At 38.1% G+C, this 24,361-nt stretch overlaps 1 protein-coding gene and 1 long non-coding RNA gene across 7 annotated transcripts; one reads left to right on the top strand and one right to left on the bottom strand.

Moving 5' to 3' along the window:
• Positions 1-1,258: 1,258 nt before the first annotated feature.
• Positions 1,259-3,453, bottom strand: LOC109863977. Its single transcript, XR_002251394.1, has 3 exons — positions 3,387-3,453; positions 2,961-2,991; positions 1,259-1,410 (listed from the first exon to the last, which is right to left on the bottom strand). It is a non-coding gene; the product is annotated as an uncharacterized LOC109863977 (long non-coding RNA).
• A 128-nt stretch (positions 3,454-3,581) lies between these two features.
• Positions 3,582-24,339, top strand: LOC109863976 (torso-like protein). Of its 6 annotated transcripts, XM_020444710.1 has the most exons (5): positions 3,582-4,338; positions 4,906-5,092; positions 21,958-22,291; positions 22,430-22,760; positions 23,568-24,339. In XM_020444710.1, the coding sequence occupies exons 3-5, from the start codon at positions 21,987-21,989 to the stop codon at positions 23,961-23,963; spliced, it is 1,032 nt and encodes a 343-aa protein (XP_020300299.1). In that variant the 5' UTR covers positions 3,582-4,338; positions 4,906-5,092; positions 21,958-21,986; the 3' UTR covers positions 23,964-24,339. The 6 variants fall into 6 exon arrangements, with proteins under 6 accessions (XP_020300299.1, XP_020300298.1, XP_020300301.1 ...); XM_020444709.1 differs by lacking the exon at positions 4,906-5,092 and having other exon boundaries at positions 3,583-4,338; XM_020444712.1 differs by lacking the exons at positions 3,582-4,338; positions 4,906-5,092 and adding an exon at positions 15,124-15,438.
• Positions 24,340-24,361: the final 22 nt, after the last annotated feature.

Below are 24,361 nucleotides of genomic sequence, written 5' to 3'. Positions count from 1 at the left end.
TTATTATTATTACATATTGTTATTTTTAACACACATTATAATATGTTGCTAAATATGACTGTGTGTGTGTTAGTGATTACATAATTACAAATTATAAGTTCGTTGTAGAAAGAAAATATAAACAAGAAATATTGCAATATTTTTATATATAATTTTTATATATAAATTTTATTTTATATATTAATCATTTTAGTATAAAAACTTTTGTTTTATTATTTACTGATATGTATATATATATATATAGTTTAAAAATCTATAAAATATAATTTACCATTACATCCTGAAACAATTGTCATTTCACGATTATTGAAACGATTATTTAATCACAAACTTTCGATTTCTTACGAAATGGCTTCTATTTGCAACAGCAACACCACGTTGTGGAAGGAGCCGTAGTAGACCAACATAATATCAGTGAGATACCACATTTATGATAACATCCATTTTCAAGGCTGCAGATACACTCGCCAACCTGAAACACGTGCAACCGGTTCTATTTGGTTTCCCTATAATCTGGCAAATGGGAGCACCATGATTGTGCGCCATGATATTCCCTCTGAAATGAGCAATCGGTTTAATTATTAATTCCTGTATAAAATATCAATTCACAAATTGATTACTTCATCAAGCATGCCACACGTGTACGTATGCGATTTTATTTAATTAATTCATTTCAATGCAATTTATTAGCGAAATTTGCTGCAATTTTTTTGAAATCTTTTAGCTTTAAAAAATTTTTTACCGTATATGAAATATTAAGGATAATTAAATCACTTTGCTAACTTCCACTAATTACTTTCCACAAAGGCAAAAATTATTTTCTAAAAAGTTATTGCGTGAAGATTGTAATTGCGCAATTTTATCGGGCTCGTGCGCTTCCCGAGTTACTTAGAATGTACGCCACAAAGAAAAGAATTTCACGCAGACCGCGATCTTCGAGTCCGTTATGTGCGCGACCCCTTCACACTCATTTTCTCGCCATTGTGACTGGTAATTACAGCATCGTTTGCGGCGGTAGCAGCTGCGAAATCTTCGAGCGTACTTATCTCGCGCGGACGCAAGTATTTAATGGATGTTTTTGGATCTTCTGCGCGCGCACAAGTTTTTTTTTCTTAACAGCAAAAATAACATCCGAAAGATAAAGCGTTTATAATTCAGGAAAGCATCTTCGCGACTACAATAAAGAAAAAAACAAGAGAGTGCAATAACCTTCGTAACATCTCTTACGTTACGCAGTCTGACATCCTACTCTTGAGTGAAACACAGGTAGCACGTTCAGGAACGTGTATACGCATTCGGAACGTAGTATTCGTGACTAACGTGACCTTCACCCTTGTCTGGTTTCAATGACTGGTCATTTCTCTCGTAATAGCCAACGAACGTCTTGAGGTAGCAATCCAGCTGGTTTGTCTGAAAGACGCGAGGAGTCGCTTGAACAGGGAATAACTGCGGTAAATGCGGCTTTTGCCGTTCAGATTATGTACAGGGCGGAAAATAGCGATGACCGCAATCTGAGCTCGAAATCACGCAGTACATATTACACGAACGGACTTGCGCGAAATACGCTATTATCCTGCAAACACCAATCCTTTGTTGGGAGTTACACATATTTCCTTCCCACGATTAAACCAAAAAAAAAAAAAAAATATATATACGAATCCGTTTTTAGACACGATATTTCTATCGCGTTTACCGCAAACCGGCTCGTTTGCGCCTCGCTGAATCTAATCTAAGGTTTTACCATTAAAAATGATTGTCATTCTTCTCCCTAACGTGAAATAATAATAAAAAAAATTATTATCGTCGCAATAAGTGCATGTAATAATTGTATAGTTATTCTAAATTTATCTTCTCTGTCTCTTATTCACGCGCGCGTGTGAGAATATATCTTTTATTTGGCAAGAATGTCTCTGGATCATCCCGCGACACAATAAAACATTGACACAATTGCGTGTCCCGTAAGGCTGAATTTAAATGCCTTTCACCAACAGTACTCGTGATCATGTAACACTTCGTGTAACACGTAATAACCGGATCTGGAAGAACTCTCTCGACAAGAGAAGAGAACGATCGAAAAAAATTGTTTCGCGCTTCGGCTCGAATAAGAGCCAAAAAATTTTTTTGTCGCTTGATAGCGCTAAAAGTAAACGTCATAGGTGTTAGGGAGAAAAAACAATTGACTCTATTTAAGTAGCGAATAAACGTGAGAACGGAAACGGACGCTAGAGGTGGCGCAAATTAAGCTTTATTGTTAAGGAACAACAGGAAGAGAAATTATTGTCATTAATAAGTAAGAAGGAAGTTAACGGGTAATGAAGTCGCGCGAACTCAGTACGAAAATTACATAACAGACCATTATTATCGAGTCTTGCAAAATGCTGAATCTGAGCAAAATGATTATCACGCGCGCGCGCTATTAATTAATCAGTGTGGCACCTTCAAGAATTTATTTAGCATCACAGGTGCGCACGATGATTAAATATTGTTGAATTATATTGACTTTGTACTAAATTGCTAGAATGTTATGCAAAAAATAAACATAATGGTTTTCTTGATTGCACAGATTGGATAAAAACAAAAATAAATAAATAATCGAAACGTTTGATCTGATAATCTCTTTTAAAGTCTAATTTAAATTGTTTCCCAAGAGCTTGTTTTTTTTTTTTTAGTTAAATATTTGTGTGGTAAAATAATTAATAACCGCTTCACATTTCTTTTTTTCGTTACGGTTCTTAATTTCTTTATCGTATATTGTATTTTTAGAGAAAATGTCACGCAATTTTACTTTAAAACTGTTTCTTATTCATGATTTTCCAAATTGTAGTTTATATATATATATATATTCAAAGAGCAGTCGGACACAGTATACTTTGAGCGAAAATGGGAAATGTTATGTAAATCGGATCAGGAACGGCGCCTTTGCTCGCATGCATACGCAAGGTATAATTGACATCGCTTACCACTTGCTCAACGAAGGTCATCCGAATTGCTCTACGCACAAAGAGAATGGCATAAAAATGTTAGAAAACATTTTACTTTAACTAGCAGAGAATTTATAATCAATTACTATTTTAACATATATTTCTAATAAAATAAAATATTAGATTGTTTGAGAAAAAGTGATAAAAGTCCCTTTTTTATCAATATCGAGTGTATAACGCGTAAAAAAGAAATGCTATTCTCATCGATTCTAAAATTATTCTAATGACAATTGAATCTCAATTTTTGCAATTGATATAAAAAATGTACAAAAATTATCAGAAAACGTCAACAAAATCTCGGGAAATTACTAAATATCAGGGGGAGTCCGCGAGATCGGCAGGAAACCCCGCAAGTTCTTTTTATCTAGTTTACCACCCACAGCGTGAAATTTGCCCCACTCTCACCGATCGTGCATGATTACAAGCCTGTTCACATTCGGCACACGCACACGCATAAAGACACGGCGGGAGCACGCACGACAACTATACGCAGTGCATTGCCGCACTTTCGTACACGGAGTGCGCTCTCTTGCGGTCGCTCGCTCGCTCGCTCGTTCGTTCGCTCCCTTGCTCAACGCGAGTAGATACGAGATTTCAGCCGCAGTCGCAGACGCTCAGTGCCCACGGTCAGATCGGGGTCCCGACCACAAGAAAGAGAGACCCCGAGCGCAGAAACGTCAAGTCGATCGCGCTCGAGATCGATCGATCGCGCCGGCGGAATCGCCCAAGTGTCTCTTCCCCACCCTTCCGGACAGGAAAACCCTGTCGGACGAGGTGCTCGCCGTGATTTTGTTTATCCGCCGATCGATCGATCGATCGTTCGATTCGCGATCTAGCGCGTCGCCGAGCGCGAGTAACCCTCTCAACATCCTTTTCCTCGTGTGCGACACGAGGAAGATTGAAGAACGGGCGCGAGGACGGGAACGAGGGTGAACGGAAACTCGATGTCCGGTTTGTTATCGATCGACCGAGAGTCGACAGGTCGGGAGATGGATGCAGCCGCAAAAGATAGCCAAGGAGATTTCGTCCCGGCATAGATCGATCGGTGCATGCAGTCGTGTACGTTATTCGGTCGGCTGTGTGTGAATACGCGAACCGGATGATCTAGAATTGATTTCATACAAGACGATCGAAGATGCTATTGATTAATTTGTAATTTTGCCAAAGCTAGCGCGATGTTTACAAGTGAACAAAGTTTATGAGAGATTAAAATCATTTAATTTGCTGATATTGATTTTGTAAGGAGCCGCAATAATGGCCGTCGATTGATTTTTTGTAAAACTCAATTGCGGTGTATCACGTTCCGGAGATAAATAAATTTCAAGAAACAAAAATGGGAAGATTCCAAAGTGTTTAGGTAAGAGCTCACATATATTGTTATTTATTTATAATCGGTAAACTTATGAAACAAAAAACATGTGTAAACGTAAAATTGCAACTTGGACGTTGAATATCGGACGTTTTTAATTTGTAGCATAATTATATTTTCCTTGTCGTTTAATTAATAATAAAATTAATGGCCGTAACGATTATATTGAAATTTGCAATGAAAATCAGAAAATAAAATAATCTAATGAAAAATTAATATGCAATTCCAATACACAATTAATTTTTTTATCTTTATATAATGTCGAGATATTTTATATTCAGAAAATTATTGATACTAGCTGTCACACACGTTTTTATGTAAATAAGCAACCCCTCATGAATAAAATAATTTTTCTTTGCTCCGTGACCAATTCGGACGTCTATTTTTCTCTCTCGGTTTGGCTTTCTTGGAAACTATATTGTACTCTGAAACATCATTTCTTTTATGATAGTTTTTTTCAATCGAATTCGTGCTTCGTGATCGAAGCTAAAGCAAGTCGTGAAACCTTTTTACCTTAAAATCTTTTCAAAAAAATGTTTTAACGTTTGACTACAGTTGTGACAATAAAACCGTGCATGACGAGAGAATGGAGAGTCCGAATTTATTGCTGAGCGGCTTACGAAAATGTAGAAAATATTCATTACGACGTTACGTGCCAACGAGTGCGAATCCGGCATAAACAGATTGGTTGCGAACACGACCGGTGCGACTTGGAGACAGAACAGATTTGCTGCAGGCTAGTGTAAGTCTCTTTTTCAGGAAGAAAACTTATCATTGATAATGATAATGTGCATATACATATATGTACATGTATACGTGAACTCGCTGCTCTAATATTGCATATCGACTTACCTACTTACCCAACGCGTTATTCAACATCGCACGCCGAAAGCTGCCATCGCATTCCGTGGTAGCGACCGAAATTCTATCTGAATTATTCGCACTAATCGCGATTCAATACGCTCGCTTTGTTTCGCCGATCAGCGAGCAGCTCATACATACATTCGCAATATTATGCAATTTCAAATTACCGAAACTTAATAAAGTTTGTGTCTGCAATATATTTGTATGTATATAATGTATAGAAAGCGATACGTCAGAAACGTATAAACGTCGGATACACTTACGCGGTTATAACAAAAAAAAAAAGATAATTTATAAAATAATAATGCACATTATTATTATTTGAAGGATTATACTTAGCCGTGTTACAACTTTTCAACCGGCAATTAACGGAAGTTTAATAAGGCTAAGCCGCGTACACATCGCAATGTGTGGAGAGGTCCCCCGTGAAGCGGTAAATTATAATTTAAAATGATGACCGTTCATCTCTCTTTGCACTACCGTGTAATAAGTAAGTGTTGCATATGAATTGAGGTCAACGAAAACAAAAAACCAGGTTTCCTCGCTTGAGATTTAATTATAGGTTTTTACAATAATAAATCTAACATGCAAATTATAGGGAATAGAATTTCCGAGTTTGGTGAATTAAAAATATAATATTACGTTACACTTTGTACAATCTTTATTTTGTTTTTATATACACGAAATCTATCCCACGCGCACGTGATTTTATAAATCCAACACATTTTCACATATATAATACACAATTATATTTTGCTATAGTGATGAAAGATTTGCACTTGCGTTATAACAAAATAAAACGGAACGCATATTTAGCAATCGGTGCTAGACCAAAGAGAGCAGACAAACGGACAGACAGAAAGTTTAATTGCGGCACAGCAGCCTTGGACTCGTTGTACTTGAAGAGTCGAAGAAGTTTGTCCTACTCGTCCGCATGAATTGCCGCGATGTTAAAAGAATCCTACGATAACTGTGCCGCGAAAACATTAACCTTCGCTCGTCGTCGAAGTATTTGTCGTCAAGTTGTTTTTTACCGAACAACCTCGGGATAACAAGAACGCGTGTTGCGCGCTAATCGGTAATCGCGCCACAACCTCGTCAAAGTGGCTTCATAAAAATCGAGAAGAGAGCGATCAGGAAGATCGAGCGGAAATTAAGAAGTAAATAGAAGCATTAGGCAGATAAGCGCGTCTCTGTCTAATTACGAACGCAACCTTCAACAAGTGAAAGCAGAGTGCGGTCGTCTGTCTGCAACGTTCTCGCACGCACTTACGCGTCAGACTAATAAAACGGACCAGACGAGATTACCCGAGCAATTTATTTATAAACTCGCGCAAAAAGCTTTCGCGCTATGGATTTTTTTTATTATGATCAATTAAATGACAAAGAATATTCCTCTTTTTATCACGCGGCAGTCGCGTATGTTGAACACGTGTGGCTGCGCGTATTCTTTGATTCACGATCGTGTCTATTCAACGCGACGAGAATTCGTTGCTTATGTATCGGTGCGTATATAAATTAACTGCTCACGATGTAAAGACACTTTCTTGAAAGAGTATTTAATATTTCGTTACGTAAACGCATTACGATCGTTTTATCTCGAACATTCACCCTTGTCGCTAAATCCTTGTATCGGCAGATAAATTAATCTCGTGTTACCTACGTATAATAAATTAATGCGCGAATATTGTATATAAGTGTCAAGATGACGTGAATCGTTAGACAGAACAGAAGTCACTTTCAACTTCATATCTATATTCTATAGTCACGGCAGTGTTGCGATAGTCACGATAGTCGTTGATCTGTGCAGCAAAAAAAGTGCATGAAAAAGATGCATTTGTTGCACGATTTGCTACAGAAATTACTGAACTACTTTCGACGATGTCGAAGCGGGTAGGTTCGTTTGCTCGCGTAAGGTGAACGTCGGAGAATGAGCTACCGTTAACAGCTGATTTGCTATGTAGTTTGTGCGCCGTCTTTGATTACGTAAATTCGATTAGAGTGTCTACTTTCGGACTACGATTCTCCTTGAACGCGTCACTCTTGCTATCGCGGAGAACTGCAAGTTCAATGGTATCAGAGTAAGATTTTTTATCCGTGGCTAATCTCTCATCAATGTGATATTTTGCAATCGCTACGTGATTTTATTCAGACGCTTTTTCCTCAGTCCGCGAACGAGCAAAACGTAAATCGTCGCTAATTCAATCGCTTAAGAATCCAAGCCTGCGTTAAAATAAAAATTGTTCAAAATTATTATATTATTATTTTTGAGCATATAATATTTTATTTATATATAATGTTTAATATGTATCATGTTTTCAATACGTAAAATTATTAAATCTACTAAAGTCACACTAAAGAAAATTTGATGACAAGTGACATTTTTCTAAAACACTTAATACTGTATGATGTAAGTGGAATTTGACCTTTCAATCTCGCATAAAGATTAAGAGACCTCTATTTAGGTCATGGTATTGATGTTGTTCACGTGATTACAGTTAATTAACGATGGTCCGCGTCGCGTCCTTGTTGAAAACCTTCAGACATCAGGACGCTTGTTGTGTTCAAAACAGCGCATATAAATTAACACATAAATTGCGGATCTACTTTGATTAATTAGTAACGTCACATGTTTGTTTTAATTTTAGAATTATGAAAGCAAAGAAACAAACAACCACGTTGCAGACCTAATAAAGTTAACAGAACGACAATGTAACCGAAATTGTTTATTTTACAAGTGTCAAAAACTTGATTTTAATATTAAATTAATGTTTTTAACATGTATATTGATATATACATGCGATTATATGTATATCATATATCGTACTAACAATCTCTTCATAACTCGCTGAATATAATGCTGAAATATGTCAGGTTAGATCAGATTAACGGTGATATTGCTAACAATGAGATAATTACGTGTACTCGCCTTTCTTTATTTCACGGTGACTGTCTTTTTTTTTTCTATTCATGTTGCTCTTGTTGCCGTCACGATTACACGCCATTACAGAAATTACGTACCCGCGCGCTCTCGTTTAACACCAGGATGTATCTTATTATTTTCGTTCTAGGATTTCGTCGATATACGAGCTTTTATTCGCGTGTACAATCACGCAATCCTACGCGTTATAATCATCGTTAATAATAGACTTCGGTTCAACGTTAGAGTTGCGGTATTGCAGGGCTATTTGTCGAATTTGCAGCATGTGAGGACAGTTGTATAATCGTCTTATCTTTGCGCGTTGCCGCAAATGTCAAGTGCCAAGATTAGCTTAAATTATTTCTTAAGTGCTTATTTAACAAAGTCAACTTTCAAAGCTCATTAGCATACGAATTGAATTTGTCTTCAGTCGCGACAAAGTATATTGGGCGACGAGAAAAACCGACTGAGTCAGCTCGCTAAGAATTGCCATTCGCGCAATTGTGTGCCGAGCAAACTTATTACTCATAGGTTTAATCGATCATCTCGCAGGTGCAAGAAATGAATTCAACAATGGACACAAAGCGGCGCGCGACTACTATGCGCCGTTTAGCCGTTGTTGGTTGTGGTTTTCACCGCATTTATCACCCGTATCATGCACGCACTTTCACACTCCGAGACGCCGGTCGTGTCGCGCGCACGCGATATCACGTCGCGGATATGCGCCCGGCACACAGTGGTTCAAAGTCGCGAAAACGTGGCCAAAACTCCAAAAATGAAGTTTCTATTTAGGGAATTTTAACTATTGGGTTGTCAACAGTAAGAACAGGTCTTTTGAATCTTACAGGAAAGAAGGGTCGTCCCTTTATACCTGACCTTGTAGCACAGTCGAAAGTTAGCGTTTGTGCGAGCTACAAACAGCGTGTACAGTCAAGAAAAATCAACACACTTTTAAGAAAAACATACCTTCAAAAAAATAAGAAACATATTTTAATTCTGCAAAATGGAGGCTGTTCCTGCACGTAAGTAGAATAATTATTACCATTAACATGATCAAGTTTATTTACTTTTGTACTGTATTATTTAAATATTGTATAAGTCAAAAATGAGGTAAAGATCTGTGTTAAACATTTAAAAATGTAAAGGGAAAGTTGTTATTTCCACTTATTTCCACTATAAAACCAAAACAAGCTTATAGTTTAGACTCTTACTTTGCAAAATTCGCAAAACTTAGTTGCGGTTTTTTGCGGTTTTGCTTATGCCGACAGGCACTAGCATGTCTGTTACCACCACAGTGATTCTACATCATCGTGACATCGTGATTCAAGCATGAAAACATACTTCAATTCAAATAAAAATCGGTAATTTTCGAAAATGCGGGAAAATCTGCCACCATAACAGGAGTAAATGAAGATCTTATAAGAAAGTTCCACATTATACTGCAAGTTATTTCTAGTGGTTATAATATAAATCTTACTCACTTTAACGACTATGCAATAGAGAAACTGCTAAACAATTTGTAGAACTTTATCCTTGGTATTACATGCCGACATCTATCTATAAACTTTTAATTCATGGAACGGAAATCGTGTCTTTTGCGATATTACCAATAGGGCAATTGTCGGAAGAATCTCAGGAAGCTCTTAACAAATATATAAAAGAATATCGTCGAAATTTTTCACGGAAATCTTCTCGAACCAACACTATGAAAGACGTTTTCTTGCGACTTCTAGTAGCGTCTGATCCATTTATTACTAATATGCGCAAATTGCCTCCCCCCCCAAAAAAAATAAGAAGTTTATATCCAGAAGCTGTAAATTTATTAGAGCTGCACCAAACGTAGAAAGTGAAAGCGAATATAGCACGAGCGAATCTACTATCGCGATTCCGATGATAATGAATTTTGTTATTAATTATATTTTAACTATATTTTAATTCATTTTTAATTATATTTTAATAATTTTTTATTTTAAGTATATTTTAATAATATTATATTTTAATTATATTTTTATAATATATTTTAATTATATTTTTTAATAAACTTTGTTCTATTCTTTTATTATGTCTTTATTTATAAACTTTCTAAAACTCCTTGTACATTTCCCGGTACATTTCCATTATTTCTGATTTTTATTTTTCACTATTTTGTTTTACTTTTTGTTTTACTAACTTTTTTTACATTAGTTTTGTAATGTTTATTTTATTTTAATTTTATTCTTTTTGTTTAAAGTCAAAACCCATCTGAATATTAATTTTCACGTAGAATTCACAATTTTTTCAAACAATAGTCCGCCATATTGGAGCCGCCAATTTGTTTTCCGTAATTTTGACTTCAGATTCGTAATCAGCGATCTCAAAAACCCCCGGATACCAATTTTTATTTAAATCAAACTTTGGCTTCATATTTTGGCCACGTTTTCACGACTTTGAACCACTGTGCGGCACCCGGAATGGCGACTTTGCGCTCGCGTTTAGGTATATATAAGCGATTCATGTTGTATCATAACACACGTGCGAGCGTGCGGGTGACCGTCCTTATGCCAGTTACCCACATTTTCACAACCAGGAACAAGGCTTATAATAGTGCCACCGAGAAAACACTTTACCCAAGGCTCCACAACCAGAATACCCGGCGCGAGCGGACGTGCGCGCGCGCGCATGTACTTTCGAGTTATTGAAGCAGATCATTCGTAGATTATGCTCGCTTACTGACCTTAGCACGCGCGCGGCTCGCCTTCGTTCGCACACGGTCCCGGTTTTATTATTATTTTAATTACTTCGCTCCGTGAGCACGCGATCGCCACGCAACGATATTAGCGGTTCGCCAGCCGTCAGGGCGCACAAGTCGATTTATAAATAAGAAGACCATTGAAAAAAGCCTGTCCCAAGAAAATAAATACGTCACTTTTTCCGCTACGTCAGGCCACGCGGTGATGTTCACACGCAAATTACGATGAAACGTCCACTATCACGAATCCCGAAGGGAATCAAAAGTAATTACTTTCAAATTTCAAGCTGTGCGTGGATGTTATCATCGGTTCCCGTACGAGTTCAGCGATTACACACCTTATTTATTATGTAAAGTCGGTGTAACCAGCAAAGCGCCGTCGCAAGGAAACGCAAAACGATTTATCGCGGCTGCAAACACGCTACCAGGTGTCTACCAGGAAATCACAAATCAGGTTGCAGATCTTTCTCATCAATCACGAGAGCAACGGGGGATGAAACGCATGAATTGTCGCGATAAAGTTGCATGCCTCGAGCGCGTGTTGCAACTGTTCTTTTCTTGTGACCGACCGGAGTCAAGATAACGAAATATATTAATGAATACAGTAATCACACTCAACGGTGAACGGAGTTATTGTTAACCCCGCGATACGATGACAGATCTAAAAATATCTTGAAGAAAGTGTCCGGTATTAAAGTCCATTCACTCTTTAAAAGAGTCTACAAAGAATTTATCTACACCGTTGTGTGTTTGCCGACGCGCGAGTCGTTTTATGACAAACGTTTATAATTTTTGAAATCGCGTTTCTGATCAAAATTAATTTTTGTACAACAAATATTGTTCAAAAACCGAAAGCATTTCTTGCGCAATAAAAACAGCATTTCTCGGTCGAAGAAAAATTCTAGAATGTGTCCCGTCAAAAAATTCGTTCATGCCCGAACGCTTCTCATTCAGCATCGTCGGCGATCGCAGCTAGACGGATCACGATCGAGCCGCGAAGTTGTTTCTCGTGATTTCGAGGTTAATGTCTCAAAGACGTTCTTGTCCTCGAGAGCCGTGTCATAAAAAAAATTTACTTAATCTTGATCACGAGTCGACAATACGTATTTGTATGACAAGACTGAGATACTGACGTTAGCAACATTTTCTACTAATGTGCTTGTTTGTTTTTATTAACTTGTCATTCATACTTTTTATTTTATTTTTATTCGGTGATAAAAAATCTCTAACTCGATTGGATTACATTTTTATCGCGCGTAAATGATGCCACACGTTTCCAAGTCATGTATCTTGATCCCTTTCCTGGAAGATTAAGTACCATTTACGAAATCTTACACACATCCTCGACGAAAGCGTGACTGGGATATTCGCGAACAGCTTTGTCTGAGTTCTTCGCGTTACCTTCGGATTTTGTGTCGCAACTAGAAACCACCGCGTGAAAAGACGCATTCCACTGGGTGTTAGAACAGTACAGAAGATGTACTCGGCGCTTTTCTGACGAGCAAATGTCACGAGGAGCTCTGTGCGAGGTATATGATCCGTTAGAACGCGGCCGTAAGATCGTGATATTATTCTCTCGAGATAATAATAGACAGAAGGAAAATTCTCTCTTGGTATAGAAGCATTTGTAAATCAGTTGTAATATCTCTTGTAGACGGCATTGTATTACCTAATAAGGTATTTAAATGCTTTGCGTAAATGCACTATGGAATTAAAGAAAACACAAAGAAAACTCGAAGATAAACAGAAATATCAATCACATGACGGTCGTTTCTGTTTTGAAAATGTTCGATTAACGTAACCGTTTAAAATATCGCGATTTGACATTAGTCGTTTAAAAATCAATACAACGCTCTTGAGAAATACTGTTTTTTTTTCATCTAATAATAAAAACACAATTGCGCAAAAAATGAAAGTATAAATCGATTCGTGGAAATTCACATACACTAAAAGGAAATGGCAAAAGTGATACTTTAATGCGGTGGAAAATGAAGCGGGATACGAGTTGCTCCAACAGATATGGGAAGATAATAACAGTGCGCGGATACACTGTGGAGGTGCAGCCGGGAATGTAACCAACTTGCACGAGGAATATGATCTAAATATACTTATGCTTTTAATTGAAATATCACGCAATTCAAAGGTAGCTATTTGTAGATTTTAATCCGGTTAAGTTATTGCGAGCGTCTTTGTTTGAGAATTGAGATCCGATTTATTATACGATTGCGCTTAGGTTTACTCGACGAGCAATGGTTTCTATATAAACAAGTATTATACAGGTATTATACAATTAGATAGAATTATTACTGGCTTAGCTCCGCGTACCCGGCATCTATTATATTTATGTATATTATATACATATTTATATGTATATATATGTATATAATATATATGTATATATATAATATATATACATATTTATTTATTATATATAAATATAAATGCACATGGAAATCCACGGGAACGCAATGCTCTTAGCGTTCCATTTACGTGCAAACCGACGACGGCGCATTTAGCATACCTATGCAAATGTCAGAGGGGGAATCTCGCGAATATAAAAGAAAGACTTTTACGCGCACCATCCGATGGATAATAACACGCCACGAAGAAAAAATAAATACCCTCAATCGCGCAATTTTGCAAAAATCTGGTTCCATCCGTTCGGCAAAACGAAGTATAAACGCACATTGAATAAAAGTAAGCCGCCTTGATGCAGCTAAATCCTTCAGTCGTATAACGTAGGTTTTGCACACACGAATCTCCCGGAATGTAAAATTTAAAAACTCTGTTGAGTCCTCTCATGAATAATTTCGATGAAAGTGTTTTTTTTTTTCATTGAGCAAATACGTACACGGAATTTAAAGCCCGTTTATTTATCGTATCTGAAAATATTCTGTTTGTTTTAATTGCAAATGTTTTCTCGGTTCTTTAATCTTGCTCTTTTGTTTAACGCGATCCTTGTACGAGCGAATGTCGTGAGTTTTATAAAAGATTTCTTGAAAGGCGTCGAGCTTACAACACACACACACACACACACACATACACGTGCAATGTGTAAAAAGTATAAATGCATCTTTCAGAATTAACATCTTTATTATTTCACGTTTCTCAAATCGTGACTGATAATATGTTTCTTTATAAGACTACATCAGCAAGAGATTGTATAACGTTACTTAAATGAACTTTTAAAAATATATTGCGTGCAGGATTCGCCGTAATACGCGACAAACAACGAGATTAATTTACATTTAAGATCAATTTACATTCGTGCGTCAGTCGAGTGAGTGACCTCGATCGCGAGACGCACACGAAATTGGTTTTACACGAAAAGAAGGCTAACGCACTTTCTTCAAAAAGTCAGACACTGTCGTCGACCGTGTAATTGACCGCATCCGCAAGTCAAAACGAAAATATGTTGTGTAATATATATCGATGGCACGATATAGATGACAAGACGAGCGTCATATCGTTTAGTGGTTCTTGCACGAAGCAATTTTTGATGCTTTTATAAAAAATTATTGCTTATTGAAAAGGCGCGATTATTTTCGATAAATATTCAAATTTTACCGCGTACATATCATTATGCTAAAATACATAAACATCGTCAAGATTTATGTATATATACATATAAAACCAGTTTTATATTTTTTTATATTATACAAATGACCAGATCAGCACATAACGTCCAAAACAATCGTTATTAAGATTTCCGACTCCTATCGGTGCATTATCTGGTATAATTTAACGCGACACGCGCGAGTTATTGTTTTTATTGCGTTATGTCCTGCAGTTACGCAAGATACAATCTACAAATGCAAATTGATACCACATCCGTAAAGTGGAAATAGTGCCGATAAAGATTTACACACAGCATTTGCTTATATCCTGTTAATAGTCTTGTGTAAAAAAAAATTCTTCTCTCTACTCAATTATCGGAAATACAATTCATTTACATTTTTTCCATGTTCACTTAAATCTGAGTATTGTTTTTTTTTAATTAAAAACAAATTATAGATTATGAAATTGGCCGTGACGGTTAAATTGTTCTTCGTCTCTCTGCCGTTCGCGAGGGAGAATTATTATTAATTAGTATCACTCAACGATGTGGGATCGTACGACTGATTAATTGCAATTATATTGCAAAAGCAACGAGATTTATAAACTAAAAAAAAATATTATACTTACGTTGCACGATAATGATGGAATTCGCGAGCTCGCGCATTATCATACGCAAACTGAATTATCATTACATCGTCGCATGTTCTCGCAAAGAGTAGTGCGCGTAAGAGTAGTTTGGAAACCGTGGCAAAGTGTTTTTCTAATATCGAATACTGTATAATAGACGAATAATCACGAATGAGAGAAACGATACCGATTATACATGAAGTAATAACTAATTATATACATGAGATAATAATTAATTGTGAAAAAAATAAGGTGCAACAAAGTGTACGATTGTAGCAAGTTGATTGGAACGGCAACGTTGGAAAGTCGAGTTATCTTCTAGTGTCTTGCAACAAGCGTACAACAGTCAGTGACCCATAACAATTAGCGTCCAGGGAAGGGAGCCTTTACGGTACGGAGGGGAAAGCCGATTAACGGAAATGAAATAAACTTGTGTGATCCGGTAGGGTAAGCCGTTCGCGATTTCTTGTTCTTCCAGATTTATCTAATAATTTCTTCTTCTGCGTTTTCTTTGCTTAAATTTTTGCATATTTATCTATTGTGATCGGCACGTATGTGCGTTAATAAGTTTACAATAATTTGTTCGTTTTCTGTACAGCAAAAATATGCACAATAACTGCGCGAGTAAAATTGATGCCGATTACATTATAAAGATTGGCTAATTCAAGTTTGTTTTTGACACCAAGAGACTAATCAAAGTCAAACGGCAAAACTTATCAAAGTCACGCGCGATAGCTCGAAGTAATAAGTGATAATCTCTGCGTATGTGGTGAATTATTATTTACGATATGATACGTACATTTTTTCTCGCGCGTGTCACGTTTTCAATGATACACAGGATAGCGTTTGTCAAAATACCGTAGATAAGAAACATGATATTTGATAGCACGTAGGAAATCAACATCCTGCGCTACATTTCTTCACTTTTCGTGAAAATTTATATGTTACACACGTGTTACATATAAATTTTCTTTTACAAATTAGAACTCAACTGCGCATGCGCGCGCATAATTTATCTCTCTCTTCTAAGAAATTTTATGCGAAATTATATTATTTTACAAGCAATTCTGTAAACATTGCATGCACACAACCTAAATATATCTACATCAGATCTTATATTATCCAGATATACTAATTAAGAATATTTGAAGAATGAGAAAAGAGAATATTTTATAGATTCTCAAGAAAGTGTCTAAATTTTAAAATCAGTCGATTTGAATTATGTATAATGCAGTAACGAACAACGTGCGGCTCACCTGCAAAATCATCAACTGAAGCTATAAACAAAATGCGAAGATTACGAAGATTTATTTGTATCGTTCTTTTGCAATCGTACATCTTGATCTCGTTAATATTTTACCTAAAAAAATATCGTTTCTGTCTCAAAACTGGTTTCGCTAACGAGCTGTAGTAAGAGATACATCTACCTTGGTGCACCTGCACGATAACTTTTTTTTTTTTTTTTCATATAGAGCGCAAAATTAAGCGCGGATTCTGAATTTCGTAATCAATTTTGCTCAACGGCAGTTTCTACCGTTGCGTTCGATCGCTTCGAAATTTTCTGCCGCTGTCACGTTAATCGCGCGCTTAGTTAGCCCGCTTAGGTCGATCACCTCAATTAGATTCGAAGCGCTATGATCGTGTTTCCTGCGTCTAATGGGGCGACGCAACATGCCCCTTTCAATTTACTACCGCGAGGCTACTTAAATCATTCATCCCCATTGGCTTCTGCGCCGCTCCGCACAGTCTGCATCACGCCGCAACAAACGAATCGCAGTCGGCTATTCGCTCAATTATTATTATCCTACGACCGAGATTTTTTTTACGTCAAGCATAATTTAACATGATTGTCATGACAGTTTGCTCTAATAAGAAGCTGAGACACAGGTGGACCCTCCAATTCCCTGTATCGAATCCTTTGCCTTGAGGCCGCATCTCGAGTTTCATCGATTCCCTGCAAGAGGTATTGCAGAAATTCTTGCAGTTGTTTTTTCTTCTCCATAAGGTTAGGTTAGGTTAAAAAAAAAAACTTATATAACCTTTTCTCAACGTTGCGTTTGAATTTAATTTTCTTACTTGCAATAACAAATGTGACGTCCGTACCGTAAAAATTCTCGTAATCGTAAACGATAGACGAACGACAAGGTCTGACGATAATGCTCATACAAGCGGATATACAATACATATGAGAGGACATTTAAACCAAGAAAAATATTTTTCACTTCGTAGAACTTCCTTGCACAATCGGGAAAAATTATGCAACAGATCGATGATAGCGTTAATTCGCGTCTAGATTTTTCGTATATCTCAAGTGTGAATCATCTCACAATACGATGTTATTTACATCGCAGATGTGTAATTATTTGTCTTGTCAATCTGTGAATCCACAAACACATTTTCCATCGAGCAAACTAAACTTTCCGAAAGTCATATCAAGAGACTCTTTCAGTTACTTAAGATGTACGTAGAAAATATTATTCAATATCTTGCAGATACTCGTGTACATGTACGAATTACGTAATAATATTTGTCGTCTCGACCAATACTCGAACGTATACCGGTTATATATTCGAGTATCAGTAATCGAATGTACATGCGCAGCAACGCACAATCGCAAAACACCATTAAATTTCACACAGCTTTCTCTATTTTAGAGATAATAATTGTCACTGCGAAAGTTCCTCTGTTACTTGTTGTGAAACTTTTACGACAAACGTATATATTTTGCTGTGTAATTTATTTAACAATTAACGTAACACTTGCGACTTGTATAATGTGTAGAATTGCAAAATGAACTCATTTTGATTTAAAATCATCTTAAATCGAAACTAGCACAAGGATGTAGAAGAGGAAGAAGAAGAGACGTCGAGTCAACGAGAATGGTATAAGGTTCCAATCAGGTTAGCAAAACCACTCTCGCACGCTCGAAAGCAACGGCGAAAGCGAATCTCGTTCCTTCCGTTTTACTAATTTGGTGACTTAGCTCTTCTTGACACTTCTTCCGATTAAACAGCTGTTTACGTTTCACGGCCGAATAATAGTGCGTACGGTCTTCTCTCTCAGTGTGTGTGTATTATAAACATTAAAAAAAAATAAAGATACACTTATCGTTAGAGAGACCACTTTCACAAAGTTTTATAAATTATTCCACACGTGCAAAAACATTACGTGCAATATCTTATCGATAAATTTGAAGATTCTCAGACGAGAAGTAATTCTGATGTAACTGTGTTGGCAGAGGCAGAACGATAGCGACGAAACAATCGAATCGTTTTCCGTTCCGACGCTTTTGTCGTAATCTCATGAATATGTATGATCACTTTCATTCGCGGTTGGCAACTTCATATATAGGTATATAGGGCGATTCTGTGTTTAAGATAGACTATTCAGTGCTTAGCACGTGTGCAAGTAAATTCACAGATTCTTACGCTTGGATCGCGACATTGTACGAAGTCGTTTGAACCAGAGACAGAAAGAAAGAAAGAGAGAGAGAGAGGGAGAGAGAGAGAAAGAGAGATAGACGATACTTCGTCTATCGCAACGGAAACGGCGAGCAGAAACGCCGATAAGTTTCACACTCACTACATTGGCACTATGTTGTTTCAATAACAAAAATATGTGCACTAAATAACTTGCGTACGCGTGACTCACAATCAGCTTCACCGCGTTGACCGAGAGAGATTTAGTCATGTGATAGAATGCAGTTATGAAAAGCAGGGGACGGTAATAAATCGAACGCTATTAGGCTTCGCATTATACTGACATTACGTGTGTTTTGCCAATGAAAACGTACCGTTATTACAAGCGAGAGAGTACAATGTTTATCTCTTACTTGCTAAGCCGCAATAAAAACTACAATAATAATACAATGTGATTTATAATAATAACAATTCGCTTTTGTAGCGCGAGTTATCTGTTTTGTTTAATCAAAATAAAAAAAGAAAAAGGATAAGTGCGATTCACTTTTAAAAGCACAAATTGCGCGGTCAGAGTTAGGATTTAATTGGACCGGATTAAAAAAGTTTCCGCCGCTGCTTTGAAAAAGATCGGAATGGATTTCTCTCTTGACACAATTATTCTTGATCATTTTTCGCGAAATTGTGTGTGCGGAAAAAATAAAAATTGTCGAAGTGTAATTTGCGCAATAATCAACTTCTCAAGTAAGTTAATCGATTTGTGATATTCTCATGCCGCGCGCAAAGGCCATGTCTCGGGGCAGTGAGAAGACAGGAACGCGCAAGAATGTCAAAGTTTACCAGACTATATGCGATTAAAGCAGTGCAAAAGATCGTCTGCGCGGAGAGCGAGAGCGCGATGAAAATGCGACGCGATTCACTGGCCACGGGGATTAATTTAAATCGATCCGCGGCCGAACGGTATTGTGCAAAACCGCAATTGCTCCGAGCCCTGGCAACAACGAGGAAGACGAATTGGGGCGTGTAAGCGTCGTTTGTGAGATAAAAACAAAACAAAACAAAAAAAACAAAAAAAAAACGTGCAGTTCAATCGGGCTATCGCGCACTCGTTATGTCAGTTAAAACGTCGATGCAATGCGCGTCCGATCGTGCACGTGCCCGTGTAACGCGCACGATAAACGTCATTTAACTTTCCGGTTTCCGTTAATTATTACCGACAGTAGATTAATTATTATGCGCTCCCACGAAGCTTCATTAAACGTTGAATTAATTTCTATCTCGATCATCTATTATCTGTATTATACCGTGTTTCACACGGTCCGTTACGAATATATTATTCACAAACGGATATATCTAGAAACGAAATCTGTTGACCTATATAATTATCTCATCGCAAATTAATTATTCATAATACGACAATATAAACGTTAAATACTGCACGTCGTTGGTTTATATCTTCTGTTGCTTGAAAAATCGGAGAGCATATAAGAGAACTATATATATATATTTCGAGGTATCTCTGTCGTATACGTTCGGGCTGACAGATGCCGGGGGCTGACTTCGTTGTTCCCGTCAAACCTAATCCATCGGGTTCATTCCCTTTGCGGGGACAAGTAATTTCATCTCTTCGATTGAACGACAGAAAACTTAATTACTATCGCGCGCGTCGGCCTGTTCCCCGCGGGCAAAGCAAGAATTCCGTCTCCTGGCCTGCGCCCTTGATTGAGATCTCTAAAGCAAGTTACGCTCCTATTGAACCACATCATCCCCCTCTTCCGCTTTGTCGGGCATCGATAGTGTACACACGTGGCGACTGTGTACTTCCTATGTGTATTTTATAGCTTCGACTGTCGCTTTAACGACCGAGATTATTTATTATTACTGCAAGCAGACATATCGCGCGTCTGTCATAATTGTACAAGACGCTTCTTTCGGGCTCGTGTTCGCAACGACGTGTCCGTTCGAGACGTTTAATTTCACTTTCACCCGGCTGCAACTTCTCGTCGATTCTGGTTCCGAGGAATGCACCAGACGCACCGAACTTACGTACATGTACGGGTAGAATATTCTTAATTGTGAAAATATTAAGAGGCTTAAATTAATCATCTACCTTTTGTTACTTTCTGTCTCTTCTCGAAGAAAAGAAATTAAATATTTCAAGCCGTTTGTTTCATTACTCGTAAAGCTCGAAGCTTTTATTAAATCAAATGTTTTGTTCACAAAAAAATAGAGATAGAGAGAGAGAGAGAGAGAGAGAGAGAGAGAGAGAGAGAGAGAGAGAGAGAGAGAGGAAGGAACAAATAAAATATTTCAGCGTTTTATTTCGACGAAGTTTCTTCAACGTGACTCTTCTTCTTGAACTTGAAGTTTTCTTGAATTACATTGCTGAGGTTTTAGAAGTACAAGAACACAGAGAGAGAGAGAGAGAGAGAGAGAGAGAGAGTAAAATTCGACGTGCCGTTACTCTAATTATTCGCGTCAGCTTGTTCTTGCATTCCTTAAGACGCGATAACAGTCACGGAAGTCTCGCGTATGTTGCTAAACTTTCGCGATTCATATTCAAATTGCGTTTGTATTCTTCATTCAATTTCTAACCGTGAGAAATAAACTGAATGCGTTCGTTGCAATATATATGTTATAATAAGTACCGGTATCCGTGCCGTGTCGTGTACACACACGCAGCTGTCCTCTCGACATATAACTTCATTTATTCTCCCTTCTGAAAACATAATTCGAAAACGCCGGCGTGCCAAGGTAGCTTAGATATTCATGACAATTGTCCACATCATTATGACGTCCGCCTCCGTGATTAGACGCGACCAAGCGGAACGAATACCGGACGGTCGAACCAATCGTCCACTCGCTTGAAGAAAGAAGTCGCGCGCTTCTCGCCAGCCTTCCTGATCGATGGCACGCGGAAAGAAGCGAATCTCGAATCCAGATATACACGTTCAGGGCAGAAGAAGGGAGCGAGAGGGTTTTACAGACACCGGTGGATCAAGGTGTGCTCGTTCAGGTGGGGATGAAGGCCGCTGCGGACTTCGCGCGCGCAAACACCTCGTTCGGCGCACACCTAGACCTACATAAGCAAGATAGAGAACGCGCTAACGACAACGTCTTGGCGCACCGTGAGACGTGCACGTGCGGTCAGAGACCGGTAGTTGCGACGCGCAGCTTCCTCGCGACCGAGATAGGTTTCTCAGTATCTCGCAGTTTGCAAAATGCGAACGTTGCCTCACGGTGCGAAATTGGATAGGACAAAAGAGTATCTCTCGACGTCGAGAGCGATGTTTTGATTTATGAAAACACGCACGTTAGTAACGTATAAACATGATCCGACTTTTCTGTAAGTTTTTGAACTTAAAGACGTACTACTTTTAATCATTTCTTCCGAAGATGTAAAATAAGAGAACGTATGTGTGGGTGTGTTTGCGTTATATTGCACTCTCGCTATTTTGAATAAATCATAATTTGAGGAATTTGATTTGTTTTAGGTCTTATCGATTCAGGCAGCCGCTTAGAGATGTGGTCACGCACGCGGCTCGTCTTTTTGACGTCGGTATTTACGCTGTTGATCGGCGCTTGCATTACCAAATCACAGCGACCGCAACTCGGCACCGCCGTCAACATCTTCAGCCGCTACGGTTACCTGAGCATCAGCATGCGAGTGGTACCGCGCAACGACACGGAACCCTGGATATTTCGCGAGCCCACTTGTGACATCTTTTTGAATCCCATGCCGATGCCGCCCAAGCAACGCCAGCAGGGCAAAGCCGGCACCGCTATCTTCGACGGCGACTTCCACATGGAGTTCTGTGACAATATCAGGCACGTGGTTGTTTTTGTAAAGAGTAGATAATATCAATAAATTGTTTTTTTTTGGCAAAGTATTGTATTTTACTGAAGATTCTTGACAAACGTTGAAAATGTATTTCTATATTTGTAAACGTGTGTTTGTGTTTACAGACAGCTTCTGCAGGCGTACTTTCGCGACTTCACTTTCGAGAAACTCGACAGGCCATGGCGCGCCTTTACTGGAAGCTGGTCGAAGATGGCGATAGCCAAACATCTCGGTATTAACGCGTCCTTCATCACGGGCGATCACTGTTACGTCTTAGTACGCGTCGCCAGATTCCACGATAGTCAACGACTTGCCGAGACTCTCGTCCTCAATAATTCCGTGGTGCAAGGATCGGAGAACGTCACGATCGGTGATACCGCGAGCGTGGTGGAATTTATCAGAAACTTCGGTTCGCACTACATCGCTTCTTACAAAACAGGGAATTCCCTCTATCAAGTAAGAAATTATAAAGTTATAATAGAAAAATATTTTTTTTAATATTGTTAAATTTTATATATATATATATATATTTTTCTCTTTTCCGACATTTAAAATAGCAACTTTATAATTGTGATTTTTTAAAAATGAAATATCTCAACGCAAAGAGAAAAAGAGAGAGACAGAGAAAATACATTTAACAAATATTTTTACGGAGACGATTACGAGATTTTTCTAAGAAAGAGAAAAATTGCACACTTACGTAAAATTACGATCAGTCGTTCCAATACTGCAACGGCAGTAAAACCGAGCATGAAATTCGCTACTTTGTACCGGTGCATCCTCTCCTTAATTATGCGGTCCGTTGATCGCTGTTGCAATCGGCTCACCATAAAAAGAGTGCAGCTTCGGTGCAGCGTCGGTTAGATAAAAGTAAAACAGCAGATCTCATTTATCATACGCTCTATCGCGCAACATCCTTAGGAGCGCCGCACAGCATCCTTATTTCGTGTAAAAGCTGCGCCAAGCCTAACACCTTATTATACAGAAACGTAATTTTCGCGAATAAAGTTTGCGTCATCATGTCAATGTCAGTAAAAGTGATATTGCATAACTCTCTCTCTCTCTCTCTCTCTCTCTCTCTCTCTCTCTCTCTCTCTCTCTCTCTTTCTCGCGATGTCGCAATCGAGTGATCCAATCTTCGTTAAAAAAAGAAAAGGAAATCGGTGACACAAAGCGTATCTCGTCATCTCGAATACGCGCGGACGCAACAATCGTTCGATTTAAACGCTCGACGAACTACCACATGGAATATTTCTTTTTCAGGTCTTCGTGTACACTCCAAATGTGTATTCGCGGATAAAGGAACGGCTGAAAACACGAGGAGTGGCGGACTTCACGGTTCAAGAGCTCAGCAACTACTTCTCGCCGTGGTACGCGGAACATATGGGCTCTATACAATCGGCGAGCGGTAATCGTAGCGTGGAAGCGTGGGCCGTGCAGCGTCTTCGAGTGAGTTACTACATCTTCACCTACGCCAGTTTGCTGAAGCTGCACGGGGACACGGCGTTGCTCAGGCAACTGGATGTTCTTCTGGGAGATGAAGCATTACTGCAACTGCAACTGCGGACGTTGGCGTTCGCCTTTAAAGATCCGAAGCGTCGCGAGTGGTTTTTGGAAGTGCTCGATAACTATTTCAAACTCTGGGAGGTGAACATGTGATGACGTAACACACCATTTGCGAAACATTTAAAAATATCGTCGATTGTGTGTGTGTGTGTAGAACCGACGTAAAAATGTGAGTGATACATTGATCACTTCGACACGGTGTCAGATCCTACGAAATCCTTGGAAATAATCGCTACGATCTAGCGCCGGTCGACTAACTATATAGGTTCCTCTGTTGAATGGATATATACATATATCTTATATATCCTTCTGCAACGTATATACAATAACGTTAAACTCGCGTGAAAAAAAGCCTATCATTATAAATAAGTATTTATTATATTATAATCATTAGTAGAGAAAATGTCTTTATACGAATATATTTTTAACATATTAAAAATATTATATTCGTATAATCTGACTGATAAACATGGTGTTATTTTATTATATAT

This window comes from Pseudomyrmex gracilis, unplaced genomic scaffold, assembly GCF_002006095.1.
Source record: "Pseudomyrmex gracilis isolate BER0280 unplaced genomic scaffold, ASM200609v1 scaffold_15, whole genome shotgun sequence".
Lineage (NCBI taxonomy): Eukaryota > Metazoa > Arthropoda > Insecta > Hymenoptera > Formicidae > Pseudomyrmex > Pseudomyrmex gracilis.
Note: the sequence above shows the minus strand (reverse complement) of the source record. Positions and strands in the feature narration are given on the sequence as shown.